The 18,117-nt window shown below is 43.5% G+C and overlaps 1 protein-coding gene across 3 annotated transcripts in view; it reads right to left on the bottom strand.

Moving 5' to 3' along the window:
• Positions 1 to 414: 414 nt before the first annotated feature.
• slc37a1 (solute carrier family 37 member 1) overlaps positions 415 to 18,117 on the bottom strand; it is an 81,574-nt gene continuing 63,871 nt past the window's right edge. For 2 of the 3 annotated variants that reach the window (XM_084022251.1, XM_084022253.1), the window contains 10 exons: positions 17,147 to 17,269; positions 14,850 to 14,940; positions 14,306 to 14,368; positions 13,992 to 14,077; positions 8,078 to 8,126; positions 5,245 to 5,318; positions 5,049 to 5,127; positions 3,943 to 4,040; positions 3,274 to 3,338; positions 415 to 2,750 (listed from right to left, as the gene is read on the bottom strand). In XM_084022251.1, the coding sequence (XP_083878377.1) occupies positions 2,735 to 2,750; positions 3,274 to 3,338; positions 3,943 to 4,040; positions 5,049 to 5,127; positions 5,245 to 5,318; positions 8,078 to 8,126; positions 13,992 to 14,077; positions 14,306 to 14,368; positions 14,850 to 14,940; positions 17,147 to 17,269 (744 nt within the window). In that variant the 3' untranslated portion in view covers positions 415 to 2,734. The remainder of the gene's footprint in view (positions 2,751 to 3,273; positions 3,339 to 3,942; positions 4,041 to 5,048; positions 5,128 to 5,244; positions 5,319 to 8,077; positions 8,127 to 13,991; positions 14,078 to 14,305; positions 14,369 to 14,849; positions 14,941 to 17,146; positions 17,270 to 18,117) is intronic. The other variant, XM_084022252.1, reaches the window with a different exon arrangement.

Raw genomic sequence — 18,117 nt, 5'->3', positions numbered from 1 at the left:
TACAGACCAAACTCATATCAATCTCCACTTGCAACTGTAACTTTGATTATTTTATCTTTGGTTGATCAAATTCAAAGCAGAGGGTGAATTTGAGATGAAGTGGTATTAATTGGAGTTCTAGTTCAAACCAGGGATAAATGTGCTGTATTTATGTCTGTATGTCTTTTTTATGTATCTTCTATGGACCGCCCCTGTGTCTGGAATAAAGATTGATTGAATATTTGATTGATTTATTGATTGATTGTAATGTACTGTTCTGTGTGTGACCTTCTGTCTGCCTGTGTCACTGAGTGGCTGATCATTTCAGACAACACCTGTCACCTCCAGCTGAGACTGAAGGCCACTTCATGCTAGGAATAAGACCGATTTAGCCACCGTGTAGAAGTGAAAGAGCCATCAAAAACACAAGTTAAGTGAGGGAAACAATTTATATATTTATTAATTTGTTTGTCAAATGCCCTTGGAGCAAACACCCCAAAACCAAGTTAAGTCTCAAAGAAGCAAAGACACATTTGGATGTTTCTTTCTTTACAAAATCAAGTGCCCAGCAAAAAGACAAACAAGGCACACCAAGTTTCAAGTAGACTTCGACTGACGCACAATAAATATACACAACACATGGTCAGGTTCTAATGCCGTGTTCACAGCAAACTCAAAGTGAATTTATATTTGCACCAGAGTGTGTGTGTGTGTGTGTGTGTGTGTGGGGGGGGGGGGGACAACAATATTTGTTTCCCCATTTTCTGATTCAGCAGCGTCAGCACAAGGACGATCTAATCGCTGACAGGCTTTAGAGACGCAGCGTGACCAAAATTGCTCACTCGAGTTGAAAGGTACGCAGATTTGTGGAATCGTCTCTGGCATGAATTTGGTTCTTTGTTAACAATCGCACACATGAAAAATTTGCTTTGTATTTGGTGAACACAGCATAATGAAGGCAAAATGATGAAGTATAAGTTTACAATATACATTTTACATTACAAGATTTTTTTACAGCCAGTAAATCAAGAGAATAGAATTCATATTATAATTGCGTCGTAGTCATTTGATTTGAATTGACAGGATTTTTTATGCTTACAGGATCATTGGAAATTGGAAGATAAGATTAAGCCACTATGACCAACTATCTTAAACACCAATGGATCAACATTGCACTGCAAAAGATATTCATATGAGGTTTGACAAGTTAGTCATCTAATTTGACAAGAATCTCAGATCACCATCAGAAAACATACATCATCATCTGCAGGTTTTATACAAAAATACAACTTTGGTGACTTCATAACACATTCAGAAAGAAAATCAGAAACCACCACAAAACCAACAGGAATAATTTAAATGACTAAATAAGTAATCTCTTAATTCAACTACAACATGATCCCCACAATCTCTTTGGTTCAGTAAGGCAACGGTGATGTGGATTGGGATTTTAGTGGTCTGGGTTTGTGCTTCTTCCCCACATACAGCTTCCAGCTTCCTCCTTGACAGCGACAGATTCAATTATGTGTGTTTCCATTGAGATTAAAGGGCCAGTTCACAGAAAAGACAAACAAACATACTCTGTAACTATGTAGCCTCCACAGCCAATCAATTCAGCATGAAAGCATTTCTATAAGTTCAAACTGTTACAGAACCTGTGTTCCTGTTATTAGAATGAATCCTCAGGTTCAGTCAGTCACCAGATTGTTGTTGAACTACAGCCCTTTAAAGAGACGGGCGATGGATCATCTCAAAGAACAGGGACATTGTTTACTGGTTGTGTTTCAGTAAATGCAGCCAGAGATCTCACAGTGAAATCATGTGAGGTTGTTTATCATTTGCGTGAAACAAGCCCTTCCGAAACGGTGCACTCTGGTAAACCAGTCACGTTTACACTCTGTATTGTCTGTTTCCTGCAGCTCAACAACACTCTTGAATGCATCTCTCATCAGATGTCAAGCTGACTTTTGAAGTATGTGGAGTCACACGTTGTTTATGTGGTAATATTAAGCAGCTAGCTGTAGGAGTGTTATTAAAGATCAGAAACTCCACAGGCACTTTTAATGGCCATGTTAGGCTCTGTGTGTGTGACACGGCTTTACGTTATCATTGCACTGAAAACTACCAGGAACAAATGGATCACAAGAGTCCACAGGGATCCAGATCCACAGAGCAGCTCCCAGTGAACAGCTGCAGCGTGATGGAGCCACCAGGCCTGATCACTGGACTGCATCTGCTTCCGTTTCAGTCCCACTCTGCCTACATGCACACTCACTGTTGTTCTCAATATGATATTTTGATATCTGTCATGTAAACGCCATATTCTGTTTGGATATTCTGAATTGTTCTGAATGGATTGTTTTCAGATGAAGACATGTGTGATATGTTGATATTATTCAGCTTCTAGAAGCATTCTGTGGACACGTTCACTGTATGCTTCTCATTTGGGTTCACACGCGTCCTCTTTCCTGTTTTGGACAGTCAATCTCAGCAGAGAACGCCAGCGACGAGAGATTCATCGCCATGGTGATGTGACAGAGAGTTCCTCAAATGGAGCAGATGATGCTGGTAAGAACAGGGACAGAGATAACTCACGGTACGTGAAGAGGAGTATGATAGGTGTGTGTGTGTGTGTGTGTGTGTGTGTGTGTGTGTGTGTGTGTGTGTGTGTGTGTGTGTGTGTGTGTGTGTGTGTGTGTGTGTGTGTGTGTGTGTGTGTGCACGCTCCTACATGGAGGTGGTACAATCTCAGATCTCAGTGCTCCTTCAACCTGTGAAGTAGAGACAAACATGAACACCATGTTGAAAACGTGGCTGTCATTAACCTTTACAGTCTGGAGCTCTATTGAAAGTGAACCTGTTGTCCATGTTCTTATTTTCTGTACCTGATCACTACGTTCATGAAACTATTACCAGCACACTTCTGAACATAATGCTAATCAGCATTCAACAGGGAGACAGGACCATAAAGAGCATGATGAAGGCAGTGTTTGCATCCTGTTTGAGGTGTGATATTAAAGGGATAGTTCAAGTGTTTTAAAACGGGGTTGTATGAGGTCCTTATGCATGGTGTGTATTACTACAGAAGATGGATTGTATTCTAAATAAACACTTAGCTGCTAGAGTTTTCAATGTACTGTATATGTTCATAGTTTAAGTTGCTTTTGAATATAACTGGAGAAAACTGTGTTGACACCACAGCCCAACATTCAAATCTAAATGATTGACAATCAGTGGATCTGTTACAAATAGAGTGGAAAGGAATGAGTCAGACAGGAGGAAAGTAGGACTTACTCTACAGCGGAGATGGGACGGGATTTACTGCATCTCAGCTCATTTGTCACAAGCCTTAGTAAAAGCTACACACACACACACACACACACACACACACACACACACACACACACACACACACACACACACACACACACACACACACACACACACACACACACACACACACACACACACACACACACACACACACACACACACACACACACACACACAATTTGATCTCAATGAGTTGATTTTTTGTTTTGTTACTGGACACATGAAGAATACACTCATCCACATCACAAAAAGGCAGTGTGGGGATGTGAATAATTTGTTATTTGTTCTTAGGTAAAATCAGATGATTGTATTTTCCCAATTTCTACAGTTGTATACATTTGTTGACAATAATATTTTTACATCTTTAATAACGTTTAATAATGATGTTCATTATTTTATAAAGCATTATGCTCTTTTAAACTTAATAAACAGCACACTAACATACAATGAGTTTTTGTATTTTAAGTGTTTTATAACTACTACTGTCGCTACTAAATATTCATAAAAAGGCATTCACACAGAAGTATTTCCACCTCACACCATGTGACAGCTGAGTCCTTACCACAGTGGCAAACCAACCCAGCAACTACTACTGCTACTGTTGTTGCTGATGGTTTTTAAAGCACTCACCAACAGAGCAAGGAAGTCAGCAGTCATCAGCATGTAGAAGACCCGATCCCAGCCGCCTGCAGACAAAAGTCCAGCCAGCAGGGGGCCCAGTGCTGCACCTGATACCAGGAACAGAAGTGGGATCATGTGTTAGTGTGCGGGGATTATCTCAACACTTTAATGACAAACATACAGGGATGTCCGACATGTTGAAAATGAATTCAGAATGATATGCCAACACGAACACAACAAGGGGATTAAATATAAGGTTGCTGATTTATCTCCTTATCATTTCATATTATATTCCTATTACTGAAAGGCATCACTGTTGCACTGGGTGACAAATTCCTTCATGAACACACACACACACACACACACACACACACACACACACACACACACACACACACACACACACACACACACACACACACACACACACACACACAGTTATTTTGACTCAATCCCACATACACAATCCTGCTTCTTTAAATACACACAGAACAGAATGTGAATTAATGAAAATTGTTCCAAACAAATTAAAGGTCCCCTATAATACTGATTTTCATCAATTTCACACAGCTGTCAGATTTTTACAACCAACAGGAGAGCAATCTGTCTGTCTAGCTGTGAGCGACGACATTGTGAAACACCGCTATCTCACTGCTGTCTCCCCGCAGGACCTCGCTGATGAACGCATGAACGCCCCCTCTCGTATATCTCCTATCATCAGAGGAGTTTGGCCTATGCAAATGACTCCCTTTGTTACGTAACAACAGGAGCTGAATCTGAACAGCCTGTAGGAGCGCCGTTTACCAGTGGGGGGGCTGCAGAGACCATGCAAGAGTCGCTTGTTTTCCTCAACCCGGGAGTTGACAGACTCAAGGAGGACCAGTTTATAGGTTTATATGTAGAGACCAGAGAAAACCTGTTTTTCAGAATATGGGACCTTTAAGCAATTTGTCTTGTTTGAGTTACATTTGCTAAAGACTACAATGACCAGCTGTTTGTGGATAGAACTGAGCAATTTTCCATATTTCCTGACCAAAGTTGTGCTTGCTGGGTTCTTTAACGTGTATGTTACGTGCAGAAAGGAATATAAATGTCCGTTGATCAGTGATACTCACCAACCGATCCTGTGCCATCGATGATGGCAGTGACAGTAGACAACGCTCGGGCATTGCCTTTCAGGCTCTTGTGTGTCCCCTAGGGTCAAAGGTCAAAACAGAGAAATGAGAGGGCGCCTTTGCAGATCCAGTTAATACTTCAAACACAAACAACAAATTCTATAGATAGACTGAAATTACAGTTAGAACAGCTTACCAAATCCGCAGACACTGCAGTTGTGATGAGGGAATATGGTCCATTGACGAGGCCTCCACACACCAACAGCATGCCTGAGAAAACATACTGGGTAAGAGCTCTGTACATCGCCTCCACAAGTTTCTACAGCCACCCACATCCACTATACTCCTGTGGAATTGATACATTTCAGCTGTATGTATTAGGGATGCAAACAATTAATCGATAAAAATAAATTCATTGTAATTAATTGCGTTTTCAATCCGTAATTCCCCGCCAGTCCATGTGAGGGCGCGCTTGGCGCGAGACGTACTTGACGCACATGCGGTAACACAAGCGAAGCAGGGCTCTGACGACAACAACAAGACAAACGAGAAGCGGGACACTGGCAGCAGTGTTTCCCACACATTGACGAGACTATGGCGCACCGCCATAGTCTCAATGTTCGCCCAAAATTATTTCATCGAGGCAAATGGACTTAATTTGCGGCTCTAATGATAGGCCTAAACAGGAGGGCATCAGCGCTTATTATAAGGGGAAATCCTCGCGGCAGGTTTGGCTCATCAACGTTCTGTTTCCCCGTCGCCATGGCAAGGCGTCCCCCACGCCTACCCCCGTTCACATACGTCGCTACTCGCCCGTCGCTCGCTTTCTCGCTGAATTTACTCGCTGGCAACTCTGTGGAACTCTCTGTATACCGGTAATTCTTTTTGTTTTCATCTTTTCTTGAATTCTTAAACTCCTCAACCCCATTTAGTATGTCAACATTTGGATCAGAACCAGCAGTTTGTAAGAAATTGGTCAGTAATTGATATGTCATATTTTGGATCTCAAAATTCACCAAATTGATGCATTAAAATGAAATTATTCAAAATATGATTTGCATTTTTTTCTTTATATCATAAGGAAGATGTTATGTTACGTATACTGTAGATAGAACCTATTCAGAGGGAAATTCAGCTTCTCAGAAGAATTGCCGCTTATCAATTAATCGATCATCGATCGATAAGATGAAACAACTATCGATTAATGAATTACTCGATAATTTGCATCCCTAGTATGTATGTATATATATATATATATATATACACATATATATATATATAAACTGGGAGAGTGGCTCCAACAGATCCCAGGAACAACATCTGAAACCTCAGTCCAGAAGAGTGCAGTCCTAGGAACAGCCAAGACACTGCGCAGAACCCTCAAACTCCCAGGCCTCTGGTAGAGGACCTGAGCTTGAGGATGACACAGATACCACCCCACCAGGGGTGAGAAGGAGATTTTTTTATTTATTTATATATATACACACACACACACACACACACACACACACACACACATATATATGCTGTTTCCTAATGTCCAATTAGGAAGCAGCACTGATTGGGAATCAATTTCACCTGCTGGTGTGCAAATGGAACAGACCACAGGTGGAAACGAGTGGCAATTAGCGAGTCATCCCTATCAAGGAATGGCTCTGCAGGTGGTGACCACAGACCATTTCTCTGTTCTTGGCCTTTCTGGCAGATTTGATTCTTTTTTTAATTTTGGCAGTGTTTGCACCACTGTGGCAAGAAGGTTTGCTGTGTCCCCCTGCACAGTGTCAAGAGAATGGAAGAGATTCCAGGAGACAGGCCAGTACACCAGGAGATGTGGAGCGGGCCGAAGAAGGACAACAACCCAACAGAAGGACCGATATCTGCTCCTTTGTGCAAGGAGGAACAGGAGGAGCACTGCCAGAGCCCTACAAAGTGACCTCCAGCAGGCCACTGAAAATAGACTCCATGAGGGTGGTTTGAGGGCCCGACGTCCTCAAATAGGGCCTGTGCTTACAACTCAACACTGTGCAATGCGATTGGCATTAGCTAGAGATCACAGAGATTGGCAGAGGAGTGTGTCAGCAGTTCCTGCATGATGAAGGACTGGCCTGCCCGTTCCCCAGACCTGAATCCTATTGAGAACATCTGGGACATCATGTCTCATTCCATCCACCGCCATGTCTCACCACAGACTGTCCATGAGTCGACTGCGGCTCTGGTCCAGGTCTGGGAGGAGATCCCTCAGGAGACCATCCGTTGTTTCATCAGGAGAATGCCCAGGCGTGGGTAGTAGTCAGTGGAGGCCACACGCACTACTGAGGATCATTTCGACATGTCTTGAAAAATCTCCACAAAAGTTGGATCAGCCTGCGATCTGATTTTCCACTTTGATGTTCGATATGATTCTGAATCGAATCCATAAGATGAGGATTTTGATTTCATTAATCATCCTTACGTTGTTTTGTTGTCAACGCATTGCACTTTGTAATGAATAAAGATTTCCAACTGGAATATGTTATTCATTGAGAACTAGCATGTGGTGTTGTGTTCCCTTTATTTTTTTGAGCAGTTTATATAAAATCACCTGGGTACAGTTGTCACGAGCAGAGAATCCTCCACTGGATAAGCGTTATTGATGGAACTTTTGCAGTCTATAAAACGTTCAGTCATTGTCAAATTTCCCAGCCGAAGCAGACTCCAATGTTCTATCGGTGTACAGGACCCTTTTCTCAAAATGTAATCTTTGAAGGCATTACTTTAAATATTACATTTTGTCTGATCAGTGGACACAAGAAACCAAAGCTATTGTTATGTACATGATTACATAACATGGAGACTAGTCAGGTTTCTTCATATTTAAGAATCTAAGCCAAAAACTGGTACTTTTGATAACTACTTTAACTTTGATAGTTTTCATAATAAGCAATTAATCTCATCGCTTGTCAAAACTACCACTGAATAATTTTTGGTCAACCAACTAGGGAATGAATCATGCAATCATACAGCAGGCAGAGGAGAGAGAGGTGACTTACCAATGGTTGGCCCCAAACCGAACTCACTGATCATGGAGAAGCCATACAGCTGCAGGGTGAAAAGAAAGCATTTTTTTCAGTCACCGTTTAGAATTCACATATTTAACTAAATTAGCAGCAGCCTGGTGTTACAAGTGAAAAGAGTATATCATGTATATTATAAGCCCCTTTTACACTGCCTTTTCGTTGCCGAATTATCACTCCTTTTTAAGACGCCTTACAGGACCGTTCGGTATTTATGGAATGGACCACCGGAGGAAAATAGGGGGGGTATCTCTTAATATTCCTTTGTTGAGGGGTGGGTCACCCAACAATTTTTAGACTGGGGGGGGGGGTCCTCATAAGAGATAAACGTGTAGAAAAGCACCGCCTACTGACCAATCAGCTCTCTTGGAAAATGGCATCAGCATTTGTAAAAGGTACCGTGGAGCTCTGTGCACGGATAAAAAAAAGGAAAAAGCTTGTGTTCAGAGAGTGATGTTTTATATGAGAGATACAGATTCTCATCGGAGGGAATGACTAATAACGTACAGTCCCTAACTGTAAAAGGTACAGAGATGGAACAGGGTTCCGCCTCTGAGCCGGCAATGAAGGTCGTAACAGAGGCGTAGCAGAGGCGCAACAGAGGTGTGAGAGGCGCAACAGAGGCGTGAGAGGCGCAACAGAGGCGTGAGAGGCGCAACAGAGGCGTGACAGGCGTGAGAGGCGCAACAGAGGTGGGAGAGGCGTAACAGAGGCGCGACACAGGCGTAAAACAGGCGTAACAGAGGCGCAACAGAGGCGTGACAGAGGTGTGACAGAGGTGCAACACAGGCGTAAAACAGGCGTAACAGAGGTGTAACAGAGGCGCAACACAGGGCACAATATGTAGAACTAGAACATTTCCTCAGGGGAAATTTGGAAAGGGCCATAGGGGGTACTGCCAGAGTGTGTACATTATGATGAGTATATATATATATATATATATATATATATATACACACACACACACACACATACAGTGTATATATATATATATATATATATATACCACGGCTACCATGGCAACTTGAAGCGGTTGCTACTGACGATAAAGGCCCCCCAGGCTGAGGCAGACAGAAACGTGGAGAAAAAGAGCAATTTTCTGCTTCTACGCTGGTCTCACATTTGGGCTCATTCTGACAAAACGGTAGCTCCTATGAGAAAAAAACACACACCATCATCGCTGTAAGGACTTCCTGAATGATTTGATATGATTTTGGTGTTTCTGCAGTAAATATTTTGGAGACAGTTGCAAGTTTAAAAACAGGGGTCTGTTCTGCTTTTGTATTGGAGTCAATGAGCAAAGACAGACAGCCACGTCTGTATTTAGAGGCTGCTAATTCCAATTCTGTAAATCTCTCTGATTTTTTGAGCACATTGTGAGAGACAGAACATGGAAAAATATCATGTGTGTAGAGTGTAAATTGTGAGTTGTTTAAGAGGCAAATACAGACTACTTGCTGAAAAACTGTCCCTGAAGGGAACACCATCTGCGGTTTTGCATGAGTTTATGTCTAAAATGGCTCCGTCTCGTAATGTTACATTATTATTATTATCACATAGCGTGGTCACAATTTGTACACGAAAGCGTTTTGGAGTTGTTGGATTGTGTATTTGATGAGTTTGATGAGGGAAACCAAGAAACCCCATAAGGTTTGTTATAAGAATTTTGTATAACCTCATGTCTTAAAGTTTTCTTTGTTCAGGTTACAGCTTTATGTGTTGAACTGTTTATTACTTTAGTCTCCCCATGACTGACCTAAATGTTATCAGAGGCCTGGTAGTCATGATGTCTTGTTCTGCATGAAGATTAACTGTCAGTGACGTGTTATCTCCTGTGCCTTTAAAAGACTCAAGTCACAACAGTGATTTGAGCACTTCCTCTGTAGCATCCTCACACGTTGTTGCATTGTAACTGCTCCTCTTGATCAAGATTAAAAGTCTGACGTCGACTTTACTTGTCTCTGATCTCCTCCTTGGGTGAATTTATTCGTTTACGGGGACATTCTTTTAACGAGGTTATATATATATACAGTGTTTGGAATAAAAATAACGGCGTTAGGTAACGGGGTAATCTAACTAATTACTGTTTCCGTCGTTACAACGCCGTTATCGTTACTGAACGTTAAATGCGGTGCGTTACTATGAATTGAATTAGTCGGTTGTCGGTTAAAAAAAAAAAGTCAGGATCGTGTTCTGCTTGCGCGCCGCTCGTGCCTGGTCTCGGCAGCCTGTTGTCCGTGGAGAAACGTGCAAACTTGCCGCGAGCTGGAGCCGGAGTTGGGGCTGCTGCTGGTCTGAGCGGCGCGCGAGGGCCACGCGGGCCCCGGTGTCCCGCCGTTCTGGTGTTGGACGGGAATCCGGTGCAGCTGTGGAGCGCGGATGGTGAAGACGGTGGTGATGATGATGATGAACGGCCCGGCGGCTCGTGGAGGCACCGGGGTCTCGCCGTCATTATGTCTACTGCTGTGCGCTCTGACCCTGTTTTGTGATATATGACAGACACAGCGTCTCCCACTGTATAATTTCTCCTCAAGTTTTAATTATTCCCGCATGCGAGGTGCGGAGAATGCGATCTCAATTATTATACACAAGACTACACGCTACGCGACTATAGGAGTAGACTACAAGACTACAGTTTGCCATCTCATTACAAGATCTTTTGTGTGTGAAATGAACAACTTATCCCTAACACTGAATTTTTCATAAATTATACTTAATAGCCCAAATAAAAACATTTCACGCCGGTGCGTCTTTTACGCATTCCGAAGGTGCCCGTTTTATCTTGGATGGGGTTGGATTCGGACATTACTACATTTCAGGATTTTCAATGGTAACAGATAAGGTCATGATAATAATCATCTTGCTTTATTATTATTAGCACTACCATCTCCTCAAACTAAACAAGCAGCGTCTCGGAGCTGTTATTCCTAAATGAGCCGCGGGACTCTTTCGATGTTTGTGCTGGAGGGGATTTAAAAAAGTGACATGAGTGGAAGGTATATACAGTATATATATATATATATATACTGTATATATGTATGTGTATGTATATATATATATATATATACACACACACACACATACATATATACAGTATATATATATACACTATTATTATTATTATTATTATTATTATTATTATTCTCCCATCCATTCTGTGATGGGTGATCGGTATCGGCCGTATTATGATTCCTGTGATCGGTGGCCGTGGTATATATATACACTCAACAAAAATATAAACGCAACACTTTTGTTTTTGCTCCCATTTTTCATGAGATGGACTTAAAGATCTAAAATTCATTCCAGATACACAATATTACCATTTCTCTCAAACATTGTTCACAAATCAGTCTAAATGTGTGATAGTGAGATAATCCATCCCACCTCACAGGTGTGCCACATCAAGATGCTGATCTGACATCATGATTAGTGCACAGGTGTGCCTTAGACTGTCCACAATAAAAGGCCACCCTGAAATGTGCATTTTTTTGCTTTATTGGGGGTCTGGGGACTCAGAACCAGTCAGTATCTGGTGTGACCACCATTTGCCTCATGCAGTGCAACACATCTTCTTCGCATAGAGTTTATCAGATTGTCAATTGTGGCCTGTGGAATGTTGGTCCACTCCTCTTCAATGGCTGTGCGAAGTTGCTGGATATTAGTGGGAACTGGTACACGCTGTCGTATACGCCGGTCAAGCACATCGAAGCATCCAAACATGCTCAATGGGTGACATGTCCGGTGAGTATGCTGGCCATGCAAGAACTGGGACATTTTCAGCTTCCAAGAATTGTGTACAGATCCTTGCAACATGGGGCCGTGCATTATCTTGCTGAAACATGAGGTGATGTTCATGGATGTATGGCACAACAATGGGCCTCAGGATCTCATCACGGTATCTCTGTGCATTCAAAATGCCATCAATAAAATGCACCTGTGTTCTTCGTCCATAACAGATGCCTGCCCATACCATAACCCCACCACCACCATGGGCCACTCGATCCACAACATTGACATCAGCAAAGCGCTCACCCACACGATGCCACACACGCTGTCTGCCATCTGCCCTGAACAATGTAAACCGAGATTCATCCATGAAGAGAACACCTCTCCAACGTGCCAGACGCCATCGAATGTGAGCATTTGCCCACTCAAGTCTGTTACGGCGACGAGCTGGAGTCAGGTCAAGACCCCGATGAGGACGACGAGCATGCAGTTGAGCTTCCCTGAGACGGTTTCTGACAGTTTGTGCAGAAATTGTTTGGTTATGCAAACCAATTGTTTCAGCAGCTGTCTGAGTGGCTGGTCTCAGACGATCTTGGAGGTGAACCTGCTGGATGTGGAGGTCCTGGGCTGGTGTGGTTACACGTGGTCTGCGGTTGTGAGGCCGGTTGGATGTACTGCCATATTCTCTGAAACGCCTTTGGAGACGGCTTATGGTGGAGAAATGAATATTCAATGCACGAGCAACAGATCTGGTTGACATTCCTGCTGTCAGCATGCCAATTGCACGCTCCCTCAATGCTTGTGGCATCTGTGGCATTTTGCTGTGAGACAAAACTGCACATTTCAGAGTGGCCTTTTATTGTGGACAGTCTAAGGTACACCTGTGCACTAATCATGATGTCAGATCAGCATCTTGATGTGGCACACCTGTGAGGTGGGATGGATTATCTCAGCAAAGCAGAAGTGCTCACTATCACACATTTAGACAGATTTGTTAACAATGTTCGAGAGAAATGGTAATATTGTGTATCTGGAATGAATTTTAGATCTTTAAGTCCATCTCATGAAAAATGGGAGCAAAAACAAAAGTGTTGCGTTTATATTTTTGTTGAGTGTATATATATACCACGGCCACCGATCACAGGAATCATAATACGGCCGATACCGATCACCCATCACAGAATGGATGGGAGAATAATAATAATAATAATAATAATAATAATAATAATAATAATAATAATAATAATAATAATCGTGACGTTTTATGACTGAACATACTGTTGATGACTGTAGGACACAGCGGGATTCTGGGTCGGGCTTGGGCTTCAGACTCGTGGTGTGAGCGGGACCAGAGCGGGACCGGACCGGTAATTTTTTAATAACAATCTCTGCAAAATCCACTGCCTACCCGTGGCCACTTGCTAGTTCAGCTCCGCTCGTGTTGACTACAAACATGTGCCGGAGCGGAACCGGACGGACCGCTTCTTTTTATAATAAAAACGCTGCTGTGTGCTTTCACTGCCCGCTCGCTCAGCTCCACTCCGGTGGCTGTAATTAAGCTGATGAACGGTTGACGTTCTTCTTGCATGTGATGTTGATACTTCACCTGCGCGGCTCGCGAAGTTGCGCAGGTTGTATTTTGGAAGAATCCCAGCAGAGCAACCGCTCTGTTCCACAGACACGGGACGAGCCGACTGTACGCACGAGGGTGGCTGTAAGTCCTTAAAAGTTAAAATTAGCGTTGTTTACACTGGAACTTTGACAGGCGTCGTGGCCATCGGGAAATTCCCACCCTGCGTCAGGCGCAGAAAAACAGTCTCGGGTAAAGAAATATATCAATATGCGATGGCTTTTCTGATCGGCACTTTGACCGATCACCGATCAACCTGTTTAGGGTCCATATCGGCCGATAACGATCGGCAGCCGATCGATCGGAGCATCCCTAGTTTTCTCTTTAAGTTCTACACAGAAGGGGGAGCGGATGCAGACAGAGGCCTGGTGAAGCAGTGCTGGGAAACTGAAGTGACGGTTCACTCCTCAGACATTTAGCAATGTTGATCTACTTATCAGTCACCTCTATGCTTGTTGGTATGGTATCATGCAACTGATGTTTGGACTGTGACTCTGGATTGTGGATGAGTGGAGCAGTTCAGTGGGAACTTACTGTAGGAGCAGCCAGAAGCAACATGACTGCACAGGTGGTGGCTCTCTTCCCCAGTTTATCAGAGATCACTCCAGCCAAGATCCCCCCTGTGGACACACACACACACACACACACACACACACACACACACACACACACACACACACACACACACACACACACACACACACACACACAGAAGAAGTAATGAGCCAGGAAAATAACACACCATATATTTCATACTAATGCATACAACTAAGGAAATACTGACAGTAAGAGAACGGGGGAAGCATGAACTCACACATCTGTCTCTAAGAGAACACAGCAGCACCTACCAACTATTCCACCAACATCAAACAGGGTGGAGAGATCTCCAGCCTTCTTGGCATCGAGGTGAGCTGAGACACACACACAAACACACACACACGCACACACAGTAATAATGAGTCATTATTCAGACAGCCACAAAGAGCTGTCAGGCTGAGATACGGCAGCTTGTTGATCACATTGCAGACAATGTTAAAGGCTGATCACAGATGCGTCATCTATAACCATTCTCCTCCTCTGGAACGGCGTTTCCTCAGGATCATATAAAAGCTCAAATATTCTCAACTGTTCAGTGCTTGGTACTCACACTTGGTCCAGGCAGCCAATCAAATGTTGCAAAAGGTAATTCCGGTAGATGTGAAAGGGACGGACAATGAAAAATGTATAACTGGTTTTCAATTAGGGTGGAATATTCATTTTTTTCCAGTATGGATTTCCATCCATGTGTGTTCCATTCATGAATTAGTGTCAGTAAACATTAAGCATTCAATGAACATGACTTTGTTTAGTTTCATGAGAGGAATAATGGTTGTACTCGTGTTTGGTCCTCACCTGCTTTTGTGATGTAGAGTGGCAACCAGAATAGGAAGGTGTAGCTCACCAGTTTGGCAAACAGCAGACACAGAGAGAACTCGATCACTCCCTGCAGACACACAACACACACACACACCGTTGTCGGTGCTTCGGGCCCTAAAAATAGTCGATTATAGACTTTGCTGCATCGATGCACAGTCGTTAAAGCATCATGATGTAGAATGGACTATTATTATTTCTCCCACCCTTTCTAGAGACACATTTACCTTGTTGGTAGAGACCAAAGACTATATACACTATATTGCCAAAAGCATTCAATCACCCATCCAAATAATTACAATCAGGTGTTCAATCAATTCCATGGGGAGTTGGCTGAGTTGCTGTCGTTCCGTTGGGAACGACAGCAACTCAGCCAAGAAGTGGTAGACCACGTAAAATGACGGAGCGGGTCTTGGGTCAGTAGCGAGTCAATCGCTACAGACCTCCAAACTTCATGTGGCCTTCAGATTAGCTCAAGAACAGTGCATAGAGAGTTTCATGGGATGGGTTTCCATGGCGATCAGCTGCATCCAAGCCATACATCAGCAAGTGCAATGCAAAGCGTCCGATGCAGTGGTGTAAAGCACGCCGCCACTGGACTCTAGAGCAGTGGAGACATTCTCTGGAGTGACTAATCACGCTTCTCCATCTGGCAATCTGATGGACGAGTCTGGGTTTGGCGGTTGCCAGGACAACGGTACTTGTCTGACTGCATTGTGCCACGTGTAAAGTTTGGTGGAGGGGGATTATGGTGTGGGTTGTTTTTCAGGAGCTGGGCTTGGCCCCTTAGTTCCAATGAAAGGAACTCTGAATGCTTCAGCATACCAAGAGATGTTGGACAATTCCATGCTCCCAACTTTGTGAACAGTTTGGGGATGGCCCCTTCCTGTTCCAACATGACTGTGCACCAGTGCACAAAGCAAGGTCCATAAAGACATGGATGAGAGAGTTTGGTGTGGATGAACTTGACTGGCCTGCACAGAATCCTGACCTCAACCCGATAGAACACCTTTGGGATGAATTAGAGTGGAGACTGAGAGCCAGGCCTTCCTGTCCAACATCAGTGTGTGACCTCACAAATACACTTCTGGAAGAATGGTCAAAAAGTCCCATAAACACACTCTAAACCTGAAGCTATTATAGCTGCAAAGGGTGGACCGATGTAAAACCCTAAGAATGGGATGTCACTTAAGTTTATATGCTATTCAAGGCAGGTGAGCAAATACTTTTTGCAATATCGTGTATATTGGACTAATATTGGACTCATGCTGTGCTGTGCAAATGTTTAACGTGGTGTGATGGCATACAAAGACAATATAGGGCAGCACGAGTAATGCGTCATTCAAGTTCAAATATTTCAACACAAGTGAGAAATTCTTGTGATGCTGTGTCACTAAAGCCTATCAGCATTGAGATTGTCCTCCGGTCGTCCTGACAACATTTACCTTGCATGGGGGAGAAATAACCTGCATTTATTACCTGTACTGTTGTACTTTTACTTGAGTAAAGAAGTTGAAGCCGTTCTTCTACCTTGAGAGTCTTTTGAAACACAAGTATCTGTACTTCTACTTGAATGGAGAATGTCTGTACCTTTGACACTTTGTACTTCTGAGATGCTATTAAACATAGATGAATAAAGAGGCGAGTGTGTGGCTTGTTTTTGTGACTTTATTATCCTCGTTGTGAGGCCTAATTAGCTCGGTCCTCAGCTAAACAATTCCAGGGTTGTATGTACAACAGTAGCTGTTTAGGACTATAGATGGCCGTGGTTACACTTGTCTTTTCAATGCCAGGACCCACTAACTGTCAAGTCTCTATGCGCTGAGATCGGATCCTGTCCACAGTGGGATCCGATCAGCCAGACCACATGTGGAAGTGGCCTGGCTGGCATTGAGCTGGCATTGAGTGGGGATCTGTGGACACAATCAGGACAATTTACCAAACTTAGGTCTCCATCATTTTCCCCAAACGGGAGTTCCTCTCTGAGGAGAGCAAAGGGAAGAAGGGAGGAACACTGGGGCTGATTTGCTTTCTGAACTTTCAAATAACAGTTGACTTGACTATTGAAAAATGTACAGGAAAATGTGTTTATCACCAAATTAGTAGAGCTTTGTTCACGGCTTATCCACCTGCTCCTTTGACCACAATATAAATCTGACCATGATCCAATCAACAGGGATGCATTTAAGTTGGGACACAGTTGAGTTCTGTCATCATGTCACACAGTGTGAGTGTGTGTGTGTGTGTGTGTGTGCGTGCGTGCGTGCGTGACTGACTGGTATGCGTAGAGCTCCCATAAAGCTGATGGCGGATGGCTCCGATTCCCTCTTCACCACCACGACCGGCTGCACAGGAACACACACACTGTCCCTGGGCAACAACAGCTCTGTGTCGTAGCTCTGGAGGGGAGGACAATGATCAGGTCTGCACACATACTAAATGAACAAATAATGAGAGTCAAGAATCAATCAGTCAATTGCAGCACCTCAAGGTGGGTTTTTAGATTTTCTGGTGATTTCTAACCCAGGAAAAGTTGAATGGTGAGCTCCGACACATTGTTTGACAGGAAATGAAAGAGAGGGACAGAGATAACTTAGCCAAACTGTGATTTGAAAAGCAATCAAAGATGATCTTATTGAGTAAACATTTACAGCACCCCCATTATTCTGGGAACATTTAGGTTGACTGTTAACACGTTTGGTGTCATAGTGTTCACCATATAGGCCGATGCATTAAGGGTGCACTCACACTTGGCCCAGTTGGTCCGTACTGTACCGAAACACGATTGTCCCCCCTCAATGGTCCCCCACTGGCTTGCACTCACATTGCTCCAAGTCCAACTGGGCCGGAGCACGGTTACCTCCTGTACATACAAGTTGCATCTGCACATACAGTATTTCAGGTAAACACACACATCAGAGCATGTGGACGGAGCAGCATTTTTATTATAAAAGGACGGAGCACCCGGTCCTGTTCTGCTCCTGTACCGCTCACACCACTAGTCTGAAGCAAGCCCAAGTCTGACCCAGAATCCATCTGTGTTATGCTCATTTTCAGTCAGAATTTTAGTGGAGCACTGAGCAATAATAATTGGAACAGCCTATAGATTATACGCCATGACTACGTTGCTTATAGGTCATGATCCGGGTCCGGGTCCGGTCCTTGTACTTTAGCATGAGGAGATGGACCATGCCCAAGCACACCTCTTCCAACCGTGCTGGGGCCAAGGAAGAGGAGCCCTCACAAA

This window comes from Eutrigla gurnardus (genome assembly GCF_963514095.1).
Source record: "Eutrigla gurnardus genome assembly, chromosome: 12".
NCBI classification, from domain to species: Eukaryota; Metazoa; Chordata; class Actinopteri; order Perciformes; family Triglidae; genus Eutrigla; species Eutrigla gurnardus.
Note: the sequence above shows the minus strand (reverse complement) of the source record. Positions and strands in the feature narration are given on the sequence as shown.